At 36.6% G+C, this 19858-nt stretch overlaps 1 protein-coding gene across 1 annotated transcript in view; it reads left to right on the plus strand.

Annotated features, from left to right (window-relative positions):
- Positions 1-19858, plus strand: part of gabra1.S (gamma-aminobutyric acid (GABA) A receptor, alpha 1 S homeolog) — a 110072-nt gene that overhangs the window by 47057 nt on the left and 43157 nt on the right. The window contains exons 4-7 of the mRNA XM_041588044.1: positions 3249-3316; positions 6046-6266; positions 9238-9320; positions 15227-15370. Of these exons, the coding sequence (XP_041443978.1) occupies positions 3249-3316; positions 6046-6266; positions 9238-9320; positions 15227-15370 (516 nt within the window). The remainder of the gene's footprint in view (positions 1-3248; positions 3317-6045; positions 6267-9237; positions 9321-15226; positions 15371-19858) is intronic.

Here is a 19858-nt window from a genome sequence, read left to right on the forward strand (position 1 = left end):
TATTTCTATATACAGGTATGGGATTAGCAATCCAGAAATCCATTATCCATAAATCTTACCAGAAGGCCATCTCCCATAGACTCCATTTTAATTAGATCATTACAATTTTTAAACATTTTTTCTTTTTTTCTCTTTAATAATAAAACAGTAACTTGTACTTGACTGCAATTTAGACATAATTAATCCTTATTGGAAGCAAAACAATCAAATTACCAAAAGAATCCTTATCCGGAAACCCCCAGGTCCCTAACATTCTGGATAACGCATCCCATACATGTACTGGGGCAATGTACAATGCAGCCACAGCTACATTGTCCAGTCTGGATGGGCAAGAAAAGCAGTTACAGAGGTTCACAGATGCTCAGGCCCAGATCAGCATTTAGGGGTGACATGCCGCCCAGCCACACAGGATACTTGCTTAATTCTGGAGCACAGTGCTAGGCGCTTAGTTCTCTGGTACGGGAAGGATGTACATGCATGTGATCCTGTGGGGGGAGGAAGGTTTGGCACAGGAGGACATTGACCTCAGAGCTCCCTCAGGGGGAATCTGGCCCTGCAGATGCACAGATCTTCTATCATTGTGTTGCAAACTGAACATTGCCCCTTTGCTGTTTTACGGTTGTTGAAATACATTTTATTTTTGTTGGTAGTTGTTCAATAAAAACAAGCATAAACTTTTTATGACTACAGTAAATAGAAAAAACAATATAACAGTTGATTTAGCTGGCATGATTTTTTTTCCTTCTGACCAGACTTGACAGAAGATAAGCTCGAAAACAAACATTATTGCAAAAATAAAATATATAAAGGATTCAGTGAACGTTTGTCAAAACTTGCAAAACATATTGTAAGATGCTTTACCAACTATAACTATGCCTTTATATTTTTGGAATAAATGACTTGCATATCACCACAATATAGACCACTGTATTGGCACCCAGTTGGGGGCCTTCTTATTTTCTTACTTGCTGTGTGGAAAACAGTGCATACACTCCAAGAACAGAAATGAAGGACAAGAATCAAAAGCAACCCCTGAACAACCTATTGATTCAAACCTCAGTACTAGGATGGGTGAATCTGAGCAATTTCGTTTCGCCAAAAATTTGCCACCGGCGAATTGTCGCCGACGCCCATTAAAGTCTATGGGAGTCAAAAAATTTTTTTTTTGATGCACGCCGCCATACAAGTCTATGGCCGTCATTTCCATGGCGAAACAAGGCGAAAAAATTCGTCCATCCCTATCAGTAGGAGTTTATTAGGGAAAAATGTGTCCCCTTTACAAATATCTATTTGTCCTGGGACAGAGTAAGGTTATGAATAAAGACATCTAATTTTAGTCGCCCATAGCAGTTTTCCCCCAGTGGCTCACTAGCAAGCAAATGCTTGCCACCTCTTTGATATGACCTCAAAAAATATACTCCTTTTTGTGTTTAAAATATTTTATTTGATTTTCATATTAAACAAATGAAATCAAAATGACAACAAATGTTATGCAGATGAAGAAAATATTTTGCAAAGGAGACAATGGCATGATAGTATCAAAACTATATCATTCATGAAAAATAACAAAAAACGAACTAAAAATTAACTAAGCCAGTGGATGCACAAGTAATAAAAGAAAGAAAAAGCCCATTTATCATCTGGAGTGTCAGATAGGTCATCTAACTATTGAAGAAAGCGCATTATTTGATCGCCAGTATTGGAGTTCTCCTTTTTGAATAATTAGCTTGGAGGCAAGTATATGTGGCACAAAAAGTCAGTAATGCATCACATACTTTTGCACACCAGAGTTGACACCATCCTTGTGGTATTTCTGGGGTCCTTGCTGCCCTGCAGTGACCTCTTAGACTATAACCCCCCCCTCGCACCTGGTACTTTCTGAGGGCTGGATCAGTCGAGAGGGGGGCGTATGTCTAGTGCAAAGAGCGCAATTGCGCTCTCTGCACTAGAGTCTGGAAAACTGGAATGCCAGCTACCAGCCCCTGGTTGCTTGTGGGCTGCTGCCTCATAGCAGAAAAGTCCCAGACTATCCCCTGTGAAACTGTCAGCTGCAACTTGCAATTGAAAATAGTTTTTTACTCATTTTTTCCTACCTACCAACGCAACAGTAAATTAAAAAAGCAAGGTATTTTTGTAAACTTGTATGCCCTAATCTGGCAGAGGCAAGGACTTAGGCCTTTAAAGGAAAATCTAAGTCCAAATGAATACAATACAGTATTAGATAATGTATATTTAACTTAATGTAGAAGCTTAGATCCATGCCTTTGAAGTTGTCCACAAAAGCTTCCCATCTTCTGATTCTGTATGGCCATTATTTGAGTTTCAGCAACATTGCACATCTTCAGTCTGCTCTTGGATTCAGTTGAGCTGCTAAGCTAAGAGCTTGTAGGAGCCATCAAAAAGAAATTTAGACCTCTGCCATTGCTACTTCTGGTGGTAGTTGGATTATGGGGAATAGGCTACATACCCTGCTACCTTACCTAATATGCCACATATGCCATGTACTACCTAGGATTTTTCTTTTATTCCATGACACCTTTATATTGCTTTATTTTACTTTCTTTTCTTTTTACTTTTCTTCCTTCTTTCATGTACCAAACAGTTTGCATATTGTTTGTATTTATATGTGCTTTAATTATGTACCATCGAGTCAAGTGTTTGTTCTGAACTCGTTTATTACATAATAAACATACAAGTTTCAAAAAAAAAAAGAAATTTAGATAACATCTGTTGTTGAAGGTGAACAATTGGCATGATTGAGTAGCCTTATAGCAATAATGTATGAACGTGTTATAGTCTATTGTTTGAGTGCCAGTAGCACTGCACATGCTCAGTTTGTCCTGGTCTGTAGTTCAGAAACTCAGTTTAGGGATTCACAGAGATCATGAATACATTATCAGAAAGTAAGCTTACAACTGTCAGATCTAAATATTTGTAAAAGCAGGTTTTGTGAGAAAATCACAACTATCTACCTGCATGTGATGATGCATTCGATGAGAAATATAATTTTTCAGAAGCAAAACAAAGAAACCCCTCTTATAATGGAATAGGGAGTATCCAGCTCTCCGGTATGTGTAAATGACGCTTCTAGATTGGATTCATATGATGACAAAAAAAAAAGAAAAACTACTATGAAATATTGCGAATCACATCCAATATATTTTCCATTTTGGGGCTAAAACAGAGATGGGTAGATCTAATGAAAGCACTTAGTAGACACTGAACATCCTAATTTCCTGCTTCAACAGAGCGTGTAACTGAAGTGAACACGGATATCTTTGTCACCAGCTTTGGACCCGTTTCTGATCATGATATGGTAAGTCTTGTGCATTTTTGTTTGTTTTCATCGGAAGTGGAATATAACGTCAAGGTTTGTGCACATCATAATAAAAAATAAGATATATTTGCATATGTTAATGGTCTCATGAATGACTAATTTCACAAGCTTCTGCACAACTTATTATCCCTGTTCTTTTTATGTGTAATGCCTGACCTATATCTGCAGTATTCTAAAAAAAAAAATAAAAGAGACTATAATAAGATATTTTATATGTAAATCACAGATAGGATTAAGAACAGCAATTATTATTTTAAGGTATAAACAATCTGTGTATGATGTCCTATTTTATGTAGGTGATTAATCATTTTAGATTCTAGAGTGATATTCTGAGATCATTCTAAGTTATTTTTTATTATTATTTGCAGTTTTTGTGTTATTAAGCTTTTTATTCAACAGCACTCGAGTTTGCAATTTCAGCAATCGGTTGCTAGGGTTCAAATTACCCTGACAACCATGCATTGATTTGCATGAGAGACAGAAATATGAATAGGAGAGGCCCTAAATAGAAATATAAGTATTAAAAATTAGCAATAACAATAAATGTGTAGCCTTACAGAGCATTTGTTCTTTAGATGGGGTCAGTGACCCCATTTGAAAGCTGGAAAGAAGAAGGCAAATAATTCAAAAACTATGAATAAAAAATGAACACCAATTGAAAAGTTGCTTCAAATTAGCCATTCTATAACATACTGACATTTTGCTTAAAGGTGAACCACTCCTTTAACAGAGGTGAGATTGCAATGGTAGAGTAAGGGAAATTTGGCCTCAGGGGGGGCCCGAGATGTTGAAATGAAAACTACAGCTTTCCAATTACGAGTAATTGACGTGTTTCTATTTAAAGATGAGTCAATGGAATTTATAAATTAACCCCACTCCAACAAGCAACAGAATAGAATAGTGAAGGCTTACAAATTCATATCAGTTTCAATAGATCTGCATACATTTTAGAGTTACAAGGAGCTTATTGTGGTGAACTTTTCACCAGCTTGAGCGCTAGTACTTGCTGTGATAAGAACTTCACTAATGGAAATGGAGAGCAGTTTTTAAGTGCCCGCGTCAGCATCACATGGTACTATCCGGCTTTTTAGTTCAAAGTATTGGAGGCATGGAAACGACTTTTCAAAGAGATGCTGTATGCTGAGAAACATGATCACCTGTCTAAAGTATTTCTGCCTTAATTATTGATTGAGTTAAATAAAATGCAACTTTGATGTGGTGACTAAGCACCACTTAAACTGGCCTGCAGCATTCTACAATGGTTGTAGTGCATTTAGATCTTCAGTGAAGCATGTGGGGAAAATGTTGCACCTAGTATTTCCAAAGTGGCCTAAGGGCTCCTTAGATGCTTTGGGTCAATCTATGCCTGAAGCCTATGGCCCACAATGTACATTAATTACATAAGTGCCTGACCACTCCATGATAATGTGTCATGGGATGCAGAACCATGGCAATAACATTTCTGCACAAGTAGGTATTAAGAGATTATGGGCTCACCGGGCTTCTGCATCAGGGTCCCCTCCAAGGGCCCCTCCCCAGCCACAAATCCCCCTCTGTCCCTTCCTCCTGCCAGCATGTACCCACTTTACAAGCATCAGTTCTTTAGGCAATCAGGTGGGGTGTAGTCCTGTGCTGTGGCTGTGTGGAGCGGGTCCCGGTGTCCTGTCGGCCTGGTCTGACACTAAGCATTACTACATGTCTGATGTTATCACAGAAGCATAAGATTATTGTAATGCTTAGCTGCATCTGCTGCCCTCAAGCAAGCAAAGTGCACATAGTTGAAAATGAGCAGTAGCTCACAATAATAATGGTAGAAGAGGGGTTTAAATTGCTGCATGCTTTCACAGTTGGTAGGTTTAGCTAGCTATTCATGTTTATAAATAGTAATGAATGTATTATATAAGATAATATACAAGAGGTTGTTCACCTTCAAATTGACTTTTAGTATGATGCATTTTTTGTGTTATTTAGCTTTTTATTCAGCAGCTCTCCAGTTTGCAATTTCAGCAATCTGGTTGGTAGGGTCTAAATTATCTTAGCAACCTTGCATTGATTTGCCTAAGAGACTGGAATATGATTAGGAAAGGCCTGAATAGAAAGATGAATAATACAAAGTAGCAATAACAAATGTGTAGCCTTACAGAACATTTGTTTTTAGATGGGGTCAGTGACCCCCATTTGAAATCTGGAAAGAGTTAGACAAGGAAGGCCAAAAATTCAAAAGCTATAAAAAATAATTGACCAATAAAGAAGTTGCTTAGGCATTCTATAACATACTAAAATGTAACCTAAAGCTATTTAGTATTAGGAGTTACTTGGTCTTCCTATGTTTACAAAACACCTCAATGACTTCCAGTATCCTCATATATACAGTATGGAAGATATCATCTATTTCATAGTAAGTAAGAGACGATGACTCAAAGAGAGAATAACCCAAAGACAGGTAGTAAAACAGGGTCTCTAATGAATTACCTTCTATGAAAGATATTATTGATAGTTATTGTAGAGTAATAATTAATTAATTTTTTGGGGTCTGAGATTCATGGATTCATGGGAAATGGCCTCACATGGCCTATTAGCATTCTTTTTGATCAACTAGAAGTTAAACAGCTTTAATGTGGACAAAAACTAAATTTTTCTTGTGAAAACAAACATATACAGTATTCTGTGATGTATTTTAATCAGTTGGGTTGTCCCTTTGAACTTAGGAATACACAATCGATGTATTTTTTCGTCAAGGATGGAGGGATGAAAGATTGAAATTCAAGGGTCCCATGACTGTTCTCCGCCTGAACAACTTAATGGCCAGTAAAATATGGACACCAGATACTTTTTTTCACAATGGAAAAAAATCTGTGGCGCACAACATGACCATGCCAAACAAACTGCTCCGGATAACAGAGGATGGGACTCTTTTGTATACAATGCGGTAAGCAGACTTGAAATGGTTCAGCATAGTGCAACAGAGCTCTATTAAATATTTACTTACACAAATAGTTGTACAAAACAAAAGTACTGCATTGTGTATGCCACAGTATTTGGCTTATGTAATTGTGTTTATAGTGTTGCTATAATAATATAGGAACTTTTCTTATTTCACATTGTTTATTTATTATTATTGGTCAGTTAAAATTCTGTATTTATAATTCCTTTGGCTTGGATAGCTTAGGTAGAAACTATGAACAAAAAATGAACAATGACAAAAAAATATACACACATTGTAAAGATTGGTTCATGTTTATAAACTAGAATTCCATGAGAATAATTTAATTGTAGAATATATGCAGTAATAACTGCAGCTGCAAACTCCATGTGAAAGCAATATCACAGAAAATAACTACATGTAATCATTGATAAGTAAGGCTTTTAAAAAATATTTTGTACATAATATCCTTAATATGAACTTACGAAAGATAGGCCCTGGTCTTGGGCTGTAATGAAAGCCGATGAAACTCAAACACTAGAAACCATTGCAATGGTTAAGAGAAAGCTTTATGGATTCAAAGGCAAAGTATTCCACTGAAAGGCCTATTACAGGTAAAATGTGCATGAGTTCTACTATCCATAAACCTCTTAGGCAGAAAGCCCAGAAGATCAGAATCTCTTGTTTCCTAAATTGTTTAAAAAAAAAGGTGTAGATTTTGTTTTGATTTGTTTGTTATCTTCTTATACTATAGCAGTGGGGCAGATTTATAAGATACAGGCATAGTATCCATTATCCAGAGACCTGGTATCCAGAAAGCTCAGAATATTGGAAAGGCTGGCTCCATTTTATCCAAATAATCCAAATTTTTAATAATGATACATTTTTCTCTGAAATAATAAAACAGTGCTTTGTACTTGATCCAAGATAAGATTTACTGTAATTAATTCTTAGTGGAAGCAAAACTGGGTTTATTTAATGTTTACATGCTTTTCTAGTAGACTTAAGGTATAAAAATCCAAATAACTGAAAGATCTGTTATCCAGAAAACCCCAGGTCCCTTGAGCATTCTGGATAACAGGTCTCATACCTGTATATATTAATAATATATCCTGTGTTATAGTTCATTAAAGACATTATACTTTACCACCCTAAAAGAATTGACTTCAACTGCTCAACACAATCAGAATCTCAAATCTGTTAAAACTGGCATTAAATAATTATTTAATATATATATAATTACTAAGAATGTGTTAGTATTCAAACCAGTGCTATGCATGCTAGAAGCAAATATTACACTATTTGGCTAGTTGAGCCAGACAGCTAGAGAGCACCTATCACCCAAAAATTGTTTCAGCCACCAGAGTTGAAGTATAATAGAGGCTGCTAATAAAATTACAGCACACTTGACAGCATTCCTTATAGGTACTATGCTGAAACATTGTACATGCACCCCACTAATCTGTTCAGGTATCTGGCACACTGGCAACTGTCATAGCAACTGTCTGGCAACTGTCATAGTTGAACCTTGGAGCTATCACCACCTCAAAGTTGATTGTAGTTGATGGCAATGAAAATGTTCCTCAAATAATCAAGAGCAGATGTAATTTTGACTCTGAACACACAAAATAATGCTTGAATTTTGGGAACTAATGCTACATCTTGGTTAAAAAGCAAAAGGAGTCGAAGCGTGTTTTGTCCCTTGACTTTTAATTGCTCTTTACTTGTTTGTCATGTTCATCTCCTGGAGTTACCAGCCCATTAACTATTCATCTCTTGTTACATTGCTATTTTTGAAATATAATGTAACATGATTTTGGACTATTTAGGCCAACAGGGTTAACAACCAGATAGTATACTAAAGCATGGGTTATATTTGACTCTAACACTTGAAGCTGGGCTTTCGCAAAGTGGAAGAAAAAGTGTACTGCAACTATAACTCCCATAGGTTACTGTGCATAAACTGAATAAAGAAGAGGGTGCGTGGGTTCTTGCAAATCAAACAGAACAGAATATTTTATTTGTCAGAGACAAATGATCCGCAGGGTTACTTACAGTGCATAAATATATATGCACAAGGCTAGGACAGTACTGTAGCTTTCTCCCTTTGTATTCTCTAAAAAAAGTATATGACTATTGGAATGACTAGATTGAGATGAGCCATCAGAGCAGCTCTGAAGTGAACCTCAGACTCCTCTATTGTATACACTGAAGAAAAGAACTGTTTTAGCACATTTGCCTTTTCTGTATCAGTTACAACTATACTGGTACCATTATTTAAAGGAGCAACACTGTGAACACACATCTTTTTACTATTAATATTAAAAATATTTTGGGGTTAGTCATAGCCTCAGCTGCAATGCAGTCCTCATTTCCTGTTTTTAATTTTTGGTGTGATCAGTGGAGTATGGCTATTTGTTATAATTGGTTTTTTTGTATTAACCACACTGCTAATAAGCTATCCACTAACAGGATCCGCAATAAATTGCCCATGGAATTCATTCTGTATATCATTTAATGGAGCAATATCATGCAGATTGGGGCTAGTGATGGGCAAATCTGGGCCTGGGTGAAAATTTGCGAAACACATTGAAGTCAATGGGCATAAAAATAATTTTGACATGCAACAATTTTTGTTGTGAGTGTTTTATACGCGCAACTATTTTATCTAAATGCCTTAAAGTCTATGGGCTGCGCCTATTTTCATGCACAACAATTTTTGGCGAAAGCCAAGACACACTAGGTTTTTTTCCCACGCGTCCTGCCAGCTCTTTCCGACACTGATATGATTGCACGTTCAAAGTTAACCGAGTTCTATAACCACCTAGCGAATAATCAGGAAGAGCATTCTCTAGCCAGGTCTGGTTGCTGTTGGTTACCAGCCCTGGAGCAAACTTTACACCATTACATTATTTCTTTGCATCAAACAAAGATTTATTATTTTAATACATCCTTTCTTTTCTTCCTTCTTTAATAGACTAACTGTACGAGCAGAATGCCCCATGCATTTAGAAGATTTTCCAATGGATGCACATGCTTGCCCCTTGAAATTTGGAAGCTGTAAGTTTTAATATTAAAATTAAGAAAAATGTACTTAGACTGATTCATCTACGTTCCTTTCTGGGGAACATAGACCATTCTGCTAGTTGATGCCTGTCATGTTACACATGCATCACATGTTTCATGGTTTGCTTTCCCTTGTTTGTCCCATCTCTCCACCTGTTGTCCCCTCTGATCTCTGACTGTTGGTCTACTCTACTTGCCCGGTATTATATGCTAGGCTCCATTTTGAACTGCCTCTATATTGCTAGAGTGGATCATTTTATAATCTTTTGATCTATCCGGATGTTAACTGTTGTAAAGACTATGATCACAAACAAGATAAGGGAGCACCACCCATCAATTGAGAAATCCAGTGGATGGTGTGCAGGGTTAAGGAGATAAATATTGAAAAAGAGAAAAAAAGTTAACCCTTGAGATTGCACCACCCCATCCAGGAGCCTTGAAACCCACGGAACAAGGTTAAAACTTAACGTTTACTACTAATTAATTAAAAAAGATTGGTCCAGAAGAGCATTTAAAACCAAGTTAGACACAGGGAGACAATGAACCCTGATTAGGTAAAGCAAAATTTGCCACCCCTGGCAAACCCTTTGACAAAGCCTGCGTATTGTGGGCGAAACACGCGTCAGGCGCATTTTAGTTTGGTTAGGCAGGGTGACTGAATCATTAATAATGATTGCAAATTTCGCTTTAGTGCCATTCGTTTTACATTAAATGGACGTCATTGTGTCCTTGAAAAATAAAAAAGATTAGAGCAGATACTCTTGGAACCCCCTGGGAACCCTAGCTGAAGCTGCATTCAAAAACATGGGCTGTCATGCTAGCATCCATTTCACTTAGAGCTCTGCTGCACTCTACAGACACAATGTGCTGAACAGGCAATACATTGTGGATAGCTGCACGATGTTGGGATTAAAGCCTAACTGCTACAAACTCTGAATTGCTCTGATTTAATTGAATTTATGGTGGAAAAAAAGACAAGATATCTATCTCTCTCTATCTTGCTATGTCTATGTCTATTTCTCTCTCTCTCTCTTCCTGAAGGGTAAATTGGAGTGCTCATACCAAACCTCATTGACCAACATCAGTGCCCAACCTCTTGCATATGAATGGAAGCAAATCCAATAGAAAGCCTTTCTAGAAAGTAGAGGATAGAGCCTGTTTAGCAATGAAGAGAGGACCAACTTATTATTATAGTTTTTGCTTTGGAATTAAATGTTAAACAAGCAGTTGTTCCCAGCAGTGTATTTCTGCAGAATGCAAAATAAAGGTTCACAATGCCATTACCAGAGACCCTGGGCTTTGAGAGGTGGTTAAATGTATATGTATGGCCAGTTGTTCCCATGTTGTCTTCCATAAGTACATGGCTAGATGGCAGAAACATTCATACCTGAATGCTTGCACACACAGTTCATATGTAAATTTGCATCTGCATGGTCACATAAGAAGCTGGTCAACATTCAAGAAGCTTGTTAGTAGGAGAACTTAAAAAAACAGTGTAGTTATTATCATTTAATAAAATATGCTCATTTGTTATGCAATTTGTGTGTGTGTAGTTTGCAGCAAATTACATTGCACAACAGGCAGCAGTATGTTGCTTTACTTGCTATATCTAGAACTCTAATGCCAACACATGTTATTATGTGACCCTTTTTTCACCCTGTATAACTTCTTAATACAGACAGAATAAATAGACAGAATAAATCCCTGGCACATACTCTTTTGTTGCACTTCAATTGTGTGGTGTGTGCATACTGTGCACTAAACACACCTAAATAATTAAAACAATATTGGTGTATGTCGTAAACAAATTAAATGCTCCAAATTCCATATATCCATTCAGAAAGATCCGCACTCACAGGTCTTAAAATTATAACAAACTTTTATTCAGTAAAAGCTACGTTTTGGCCTACTCTAAGGCCTTTCTCAAAGTGCCAAATTACCAATGAACATGCCTTAAATCTATATACCAGCGGTAAAGCAGCAGCAGCTGTAATGATGACATATAATCATTAACACAAACAAGCGACTATCATTTACATGTATCACCATAAGCACATACATCATGCTTTCCACATAATTTAGATACACACACTTTCAATTCAATTAAAATCCTCACGCATATACTTAGGGGCCCATTTACTTGGCTCGAGTGAAGGAATAGAGGAAAAAAACTTCGAATTTCGAATGTTTTTCTTGGCTACTTTCGACCATCGAATGGGCTACTTCAACTTTCGACTACGACTTCGAATCGAACGATTCGAACTAAAAATTGTTCGACTATTCGACCATTCGATAGTCGAAGTACTGTCTTTAAGAAAAAACTTTGACCCCCTAGTTCGCCACCTAAAAGCTACCAAGGTCAATGTTAGCCTATGGGGAAGGTCCCCATAGGCTTTGCAATGTTTTTTTTGTCTAACAAAAATTGTTCGATTGATGGACTAAAATCCTTCGAATCGAATGATCGAACGAATATTCGAAGTCGAAGGATTTAACTTCGACAGTCGAATATCGAGGGTTAATGTACGCATTTAGGATAAAACTGCTGGCAGGGAAAGAGTTAAAGGCCTCACCTGATACTCTGCAGAGAAACTCCCTGTGGAGTCTTTTATTAGCATCAGTATATAAATCTAATGTAAGACAGAGCACTGTATTACTCAGAGAACTTCCAACGATAGAAGTTGATTCAATATCATTGACATTAGTTCTGGCCTTGATGGAGCTTACAATCGAAGTCCCACCTCATATCCACTATGTTCCATTTTACCAAGACCCAAGTAACTCCCATTCACAGTGTCCCACACAGTGTGCATAATGCAGAAAATGGACCCAATAGCTTGTGGTGGGACATCGTGAAAATAAACACAGGACTCTTTGCTCCTCTTGTGCCCCCTGTGGTTGTACATGTACCCTACAGTTGTGGCTGCAATTGAGATCAGGATCCCAGTACTGCAACGGAGCAGCATTAATCACTTCACCTCCATGTTGCCTATAGCATGTACCCTGACACTTCAAGGTTATCATATTTGTAGCTAAAATAACTTAGGAATAAACACCCTCTATTTTGAATTCTGGCACATAATAGCCATACTGATTTTTATTTTAAAACAATTCCAGTACAGGGTTAGGGACAAAAAAATAAACATCAATTGGTAAAGGATTCAGCAGATCACAGCCTCCCAGATAAAATAAGATTTTATTTCCTGGACAGGACAAAACACACAAAAACGCTAAACCACTCTCTTAATCCCCTACACTCTATAATGATCTCAGGAGCTGGTTATGTTATCAAATGACTGTCAAATATGTATAGAAAATTCAGCTTTGTTAGAAGCACCTATTTAGCTGTACACATAATAGACAGTGCTCTATATATGCAGTGTAGGTGTATACTCACTAATTAAAATTTTTTGATTTCTTATAAAATTCCGAATTAAATAATTTACCTGTGCTGGACATGAAACATGGCTTTTGGGTTCTGGAGGCTGGTGGGTTAGGTTCAGCTTTGTGTACCAGCTGCAGCTGTAACAATCCTTACACCTTTAACTCAAATATTAAAAAAAGACACGTATAATGGTAATTAGAAAAAAAAATGTTGTACAGCTTTTTTTCCTAGGAAATGTTTATCTCATTTGACTACCTTTCCTTCTACACGTTTTACCTTTTTAAGCCCTGTTTAAGAAATAATATATATATATATATATATATATATATATATATATATATATATATATATATATATATATATATATATGTATATAGTATTAGATATATATGATTGCACCTTTTTCTAAAGTAATGCCATGCTTTTAGGTTAGATACAGGTATAGACAATTTTCTTGCATAAACGATTCTCTTGAATGTAGCTTCAGAACTATTCTTAGTGTCAAACCTTTATGCAGTATGCTTGCAAATCCTTTGGATCACCTGTGAGACTATGTCAAATTGTGTACAAACAGTACTCTTAATGGCAAGTTACTATAGCAACATAATGGAGGCTCTAGCAGAGCAGTATCATAGCACAATGATGGTTAGATAGTGACCTAGCTAGTAACTGTTACAGTCTTTGTTCCAAAAAGAGGAAAAATAGATAATATAGAGAAATGCATTTGTACGATTTCACTAGATTTGTATTCCCATTGGCCCTAGATTTGAAAAAGTGTCCAATGTTACCAGTTCTTATTCTATTCTACATTATAAAGTATAAAATGGCTAGTTCATGCCATATACTGTATTTCTATAGTACATTTATTGCATATCAAAATCATTCCCCACTTTTAGTCTTGCACACAAGCTGCTGCTTAAAGGAAAACTATACCCCCCAAACAATGTTAAAAGACAATGTTAAAAGATACTGAGTAAAACAGCTCATGTGTTAAACCCTGCTTCATGTAAATTAAGCATTATCATAATAATATACTTTTTTAGTAGTATGTGCCATTGGGTAATCATAAATAGAAAATTGCCATTTTAAAAAATAAGGGCCGCCCCCTGGGATCGTAAGATTCACTGTGCACACATACAAACCACATGTAAGGTCACATGAGCCAATTAACAGACAGAGTTCTGCCTTTTGCTTCCTCACTTCTTCCTGTTACAGTTAGTGTTGTTGGTCAGGTGATCTCTGAGGCAGCACAGATAGAGTCACGAAATGGTGGTTCAAGGCAAGAGATGTAAATGGGCAATATATTTGTAAATATATATTCCAGTTTGGTAAGATTCTTTAATATGTCATTCAATTTGATATAAACTATCTGTTGCTTAAGTATTCATTTTGGGGGTATAGTTTTCCTTTAATATGCTCTCAATTCTTCTAGGCATGTACACGCAGACTACAAAGGCCATCAAGTAGAGATCATGTGTTTATTCCTGCCAAAAAGAAAAATAAATTGCTATAGATTTCAAATAGTCAATACGTGATTGTAGTAGGGAGTCCATTCAAATGGTTCCTATTGTACAGATTTATTGCTGCAAATTTATAAAGACTTGATTCAAGCCATTGAGAAAAGGTCATGTAAAAGGTAGGAATTGTGTTTATGTGCAAACATCAATACATATCGAAAGAGTGGATTTCTTGACAGTTAACAAGTGAGGGTTGCACTGGAACAAAATGGGTCACCAAGTATGCCCCAAAAAAGTATTTTTAATTATTTTATGTTTTTTATGAACCAATGATGGTAAAATAGTTTTCTTAAATTGATTAAAATTTTTAATTAATGGGTAACCGCTGCATAACTTAGTGAAAAATTTCGCTCATTGCTAGTGACAAGTTAGGGGCAGATTTATCAAGGGTCGAATTTCGAAGTAAAAAATACTTTTAATTCTGAATTTGGCGATCAAAGTAAATCGTTCGATCGTACGATTAAATCGTTCTAACGATTTCAGCGATCGATCTAAGGATATACCTTCGACCTCTAAAGACTTAGAAAACTGCTCTTGACGGTCCCCATAGGCTAACATAGCACTTCAGCAGGTTTAATTTGGTGAAGTATTGAAGTCAAAGTTTTTTTAAAGAGACAGTACTTCAATTATCGAATGGTCGAATATTCAAATGATTTTTACTTCGAATCTAAGTCTAAGTAAATTAAAAGTCATAGTATCCTATTCAATGGTCGAAGTATCCAAAAAATTACTTTGAATTTCGAATTTTTTTACTTTGAAAATTCCCTCGAATTCACTTCGACCCTTGATAAATCTGCCCCTTAGTTTCAACAGCTAATTGGTTGCTATGGGTTAATACACCCAGGAATTCATTACATAACCCCATTAATGTTTTCAATACAAAACCAAAGGAATGAATATTAATAAGAGGGAGGTCACCCATAGAAACTAAAGTTGGAGTACAAATAATTGACATGTTTTACTTCCCAACTGTTTATGTACCGGAATTTCCAATTAAACAGATGCCTATACAAGAGCAGAAGTGGTGTATTCTTGGACCAGGGAACCAGCTCAGTCTGTTGTTGTAGCTGAAGATGGCTCTCGTTTGAATCAGTATGACCTTCTTGGTCAAACAGTGGCATCTGGAATTGTCCAGTCAAGTACAGGTTTGTGCAGATTTTCTTCTATTCTTTCCCAATAACAGATTTGTCCTATTGACTGTTCACCTTTAATGCATCTACTTCAGCTAACAGCTATAAGGTAGTTCATGCAACAAGAGAAATATAATGATTGTCTGTTGATCAATGCTATAATTTTTCAAGGTAATTAGTATGAATAATAATGCCCTAACATAACTGATCTAAAACAAAAAAGCAAAATTATAAATTTTAAGAGACTACCAGCTGTATTGACGAGTTAGATATTGTGTCTATAGATTCTTACATCTTAACAACTGCATATCTTGTAAAATGTAAAATAGGTGAATTGAATTTACCCCCACATAAATCAAATTAGAAGTTTATTTTACAGTCTTTATAATTTGTCCATCAGCCAGTTCTCTATCCAAGTACAAATATTATAGCCCAATACCATACTCCTTTATTTAATCATTAACCTACTGTGTGGTACAGTATCAAATGCTTTATCTGACGCTAAGTAGATCACATCCACTGCCACCCAAATGTCCTGGCTTCTGCTCTCCTGTTTTATTTACTATTAAAAGTAAGGAGGCAATTTATTTTGGGCCATCTTTGCCTGATTGGGTGTCATGTAATAGCAATGTTGCTATTATTTTGCTAGGAATTGAAAACTCCTCAACTTATATTTTAAGTACTAGTATATTTTAATTGTCTTGATAACACAGCATTTGGTCACAGTGATCACCAGAGAAGGGGGGGTAAGATTTTGGTTTGGAGAGGCTATTAGTATGCTATGTATTATAAGAGAGCTTTAGAACATATACCATACATAAATATGCATAAATATGATCAACTAGCAGTTAGGCAGGTTATATACAGACTTAAGGTTGAACTTGATGGACATGTGTCTTTTTTCAAACTAACTTACTACAGTATGTTACTATGCCAGATGGTCTCTTTTTAAGAAGGATAAGCCTTCCTATGCTGTCATTATTCTATAGCTATGGTAGTCACATTTTATGAAACAGAGCAGCTACATAATTGCTGCTGTTATATAAGTATATATTTTAGTCATCAAATAAATCATTTAATTCTGCTTTTAAAAGCATAATGCTATAATATGGATTTCAAAATAGTTTTTTTTCCATATATTTTTCCATATATTTATACTTGAAATTAGAAAAGCAGGCAAGCTATTCCATTTGATTCCCATCTTCCTACTTTCTTCTAAATTGTGCTTTATGTGCTTTACCGTTGTCCTACAAATTAGATTAGGGCATGGCATATGCTGGTGGAGAAATGCCTAAAACACATCTTCCACATCCTACTACATTCCCTAACACATACAATACACTAATAATTATGAGGGTAGACTGTCAAGGTTGGGGTTGTTTTCTCTGGAAAAAAGGCGCTTGCGAGGGGACATGATTACACTTTACAAGTACATTAGAGGACATTATAGACAAATAGCAGGGGACCTTTTTACCCATAAAGAGGATCACCGTACCAGAGGCCACCCCTTTAGACTAGAAAAGAACTTTCATTTGAAACAACGTAGGGGGTTCTTCTCAGTCAGGACAGTGAGGTTGTGGAATGTACTGCCAGGTGATGTTGTAATGGCTGATTCAGTTAATGCCTTTAAGAATAGCTTGGATGATTTTTTGGACAGACAGAACATCAAAGGCTATTGTGATACTAAACTCTATAGTTAGTATAGGTATGGGTATATATAATTTGTGTGAAAGTAGGGAGAGGTGTGTGTATAGATGCTGGGTTTTCATTTGGAGGGGTTGGACTTGATGGACTTTGCCTTTTTTCAACCCGATGTAACTATGTAACTATGTAATACACATTTTCAGGCCAAGAACTGCCTGTACCTGCAGTGACGTGTAGCTTCCATTTCAGTCAGTTTGAAGCAGCATAGTTGGTTTTTAGCTTTTTGCCTGCCTCATTAAAAACACTGAAGAAGAAACCACCCTTATTACCAATCAACCAAACTTGTTGAATCAACTTGTACAGGAAAGACAATACATATAAAATACTTGTAAACTCCCAACAGCAGTGTCACAATCATACCCCAACTAATGGAACATTGATCAACAATAATTATTGGCACATAGCCCTCTATCCTCTAGCAACTAATTGCACAGTGGCACAGAGGAACTAGTGGTGGCATAATATAATAAGTATAATGGCATAATAAAGTAATTATAAATAGTAATTATATTATAATGGCATAATATAGTACCGTATATACTCGAGTATAAGCCGAGTTTTTCAGCACCCAAAATGTGCTGAAAAAATCTACCTCGGCTTATACTCGGGTCAGTTCCTGCAGGCAAGCGAGCGATAAAGTTAATGCGCAGAATCACCAAAGCACAAGCAACACAATCACTCAGCAGACGGGCTTAATGCTATCCTGCCTCTCACATCCACGCCCCCTCTTCTGCTGCCTTCTCTCTGCGCACACGCCCCTGGGAGCCGAAGAAAAGGAAGATGTGGGTGGTACAGAGTGCGACGGGGTTGTTCACCTTTGTTATGTGCTACACATAATACTCTAAAAAACATCCCCCCCCAGTTTGATAAAGCAACTTTGGGTATGATTTTAGACACAAGTAGCTGCATTTGAAAACATACCTGAATCTGCAAACTTTTCAAGGAGGCGCCGCTGGAAGATTTGGAGTAGCTGGAGCATCATTCCCTAGGCAGTGTGGGGAGCGTGATGACATCAGTACTGGCATTCTCTTTACCCTACTCTCATTGGACATACGCAGACCTTTTCTATTACGTGAATACATCCAGCTTCACTTGCTATCATACTGCTAATAATGTGTGGAGAGTCAACAGACAAATTCTACCGCAAGACTAAACTAAAATTAAAAGCCCTTCAGCTCTGCTTCCTTACACACTTATCTGGATGTGCCCCCTCCCTCTTTCCCTACAGCATATATACACGGGACAAGGAATGTGTCTGCTTAGCGCCTGCTCTTTAATGATGGATCACTTTGTCAAGAAATTTACGACTTCTCTTTCTCAGCTATTTGCCTCCCCCAGCATGTATCGCTGAAAACACCAGAATGCACAATTCACGAACATTACAAACTCTTGTTAAGACAGAGAATAAATTGTATGAGATATGATAATAGCATAACAGCAGTATTATCTCTAGCACCAGTGACAGCATGCAGACTATAGGTAGTAAGCAATGTGAACCAATGGGAAGAAGGTCATGCAAATTAGCTGACATGCGCAAAAAATGTTGAAGCTTTTACTGCCTGGTTCTCAGCTCTGTGTAGCGTTTCTGCACCATGACGTAGTCCTGTCTAAAAAGGGATCGGCGACACCCTGCCCCAGGTGCCTATGCTAAGAGTTGCCATAGAGAGAAACTGAAACTTCTCAGGTAATTATCTGAACAATGCTGAAGAATTTTTAATGCACATACATTGGTCTTTTGCTTAAAATGACTTAGTCTACTGGCATAGGCACATTTATGTGAAGGTGAACAACCTCTTTAAGATGGTAGGGTGGGAGTAGGAATGCACACTGTTTGATACAGAGGCAGCAGGAAGGCAGGTATGTGCAGTATAAAGTGGTCTGTTGCAGTAGCATTCCTACAGAACATGTACATGTCAAAATAATATAAATAACAGGAGATTCTTAGTGCTACATGGCAAAATGAGGCTGTGCCGCATTACGTGAGCATTGAGTGAGGATCTATCACTGCTCATTAGATCATTGATCTACCTGGAATAGGTAGATCTAGCCCAGAGAGGCACAATTTAGGAAAACTTACCAGTAGCTGCTGCATTTCTCACCCTAGGCTTATACTCGAGTCAATAAGTTTTCCCAGTTTATGTAGGTAAAATTAGGTACCTCGGATTATACTCGGGTTGGCTTATACTCGAGTATATACGGTAAGTCTAAATGGTTGCTTACATATAATAATTAAAACCAGAATTAAGCAATTAATTGTTTTGAAAAAGTTCATGTTATATATCTCAGTCTGGATCAAAAGTACATTGCTGCAATTGCCAACAAAAGATAAAATTTATAAAGGTAAAATATTTAAAAGACCATAAAATTGCACAAAATTATTTAAAAATTCACAGGGATGCAGGTTATTTGATGATAATAAAATTTTTTGCACCCATACTTAATAACGAAATAGTCCATAAGCTCTGCATTTGTAGAGATGTTTATATATTTGTTATATATTTGTTATGCATGAATCAGGATAATTTGTGCAAGGAAATTAAATCCATTCCTGTCCACCATATATTTTAATGTACACCAGTATCTTTAAGATGGTAAAAAATTCCCAAAGTACACATAAATAATATCTTTTAATTATTGTTAGTGGGATGTCATAGTTACATAGTTAAATTGGGTTGATAAAAGACAAAGTCCATCAAGTTCAACCCCTCCAAATGAAAACCCAGCATCCATACACAAACCCCTCCCTACTTTTAATTACATTCTATATACCCATACCTATACTAACTAAAGAGCTTAGTA

The sequence above is a fragment of the Xenopus laevis genome, chromosome 3S, assembly GCF_017654675.1.
Source record: "Xenopus laevis strain J_2021 chromosome 3S, Xenopus_laevis_v10.1, whole genome shotgun sequence".
Lineage (NCBI taxonomy): Eukaryota > Metazoa > Chordata > Amphibia > Anura > Pipidae > Xenopus > Xenopus laevis.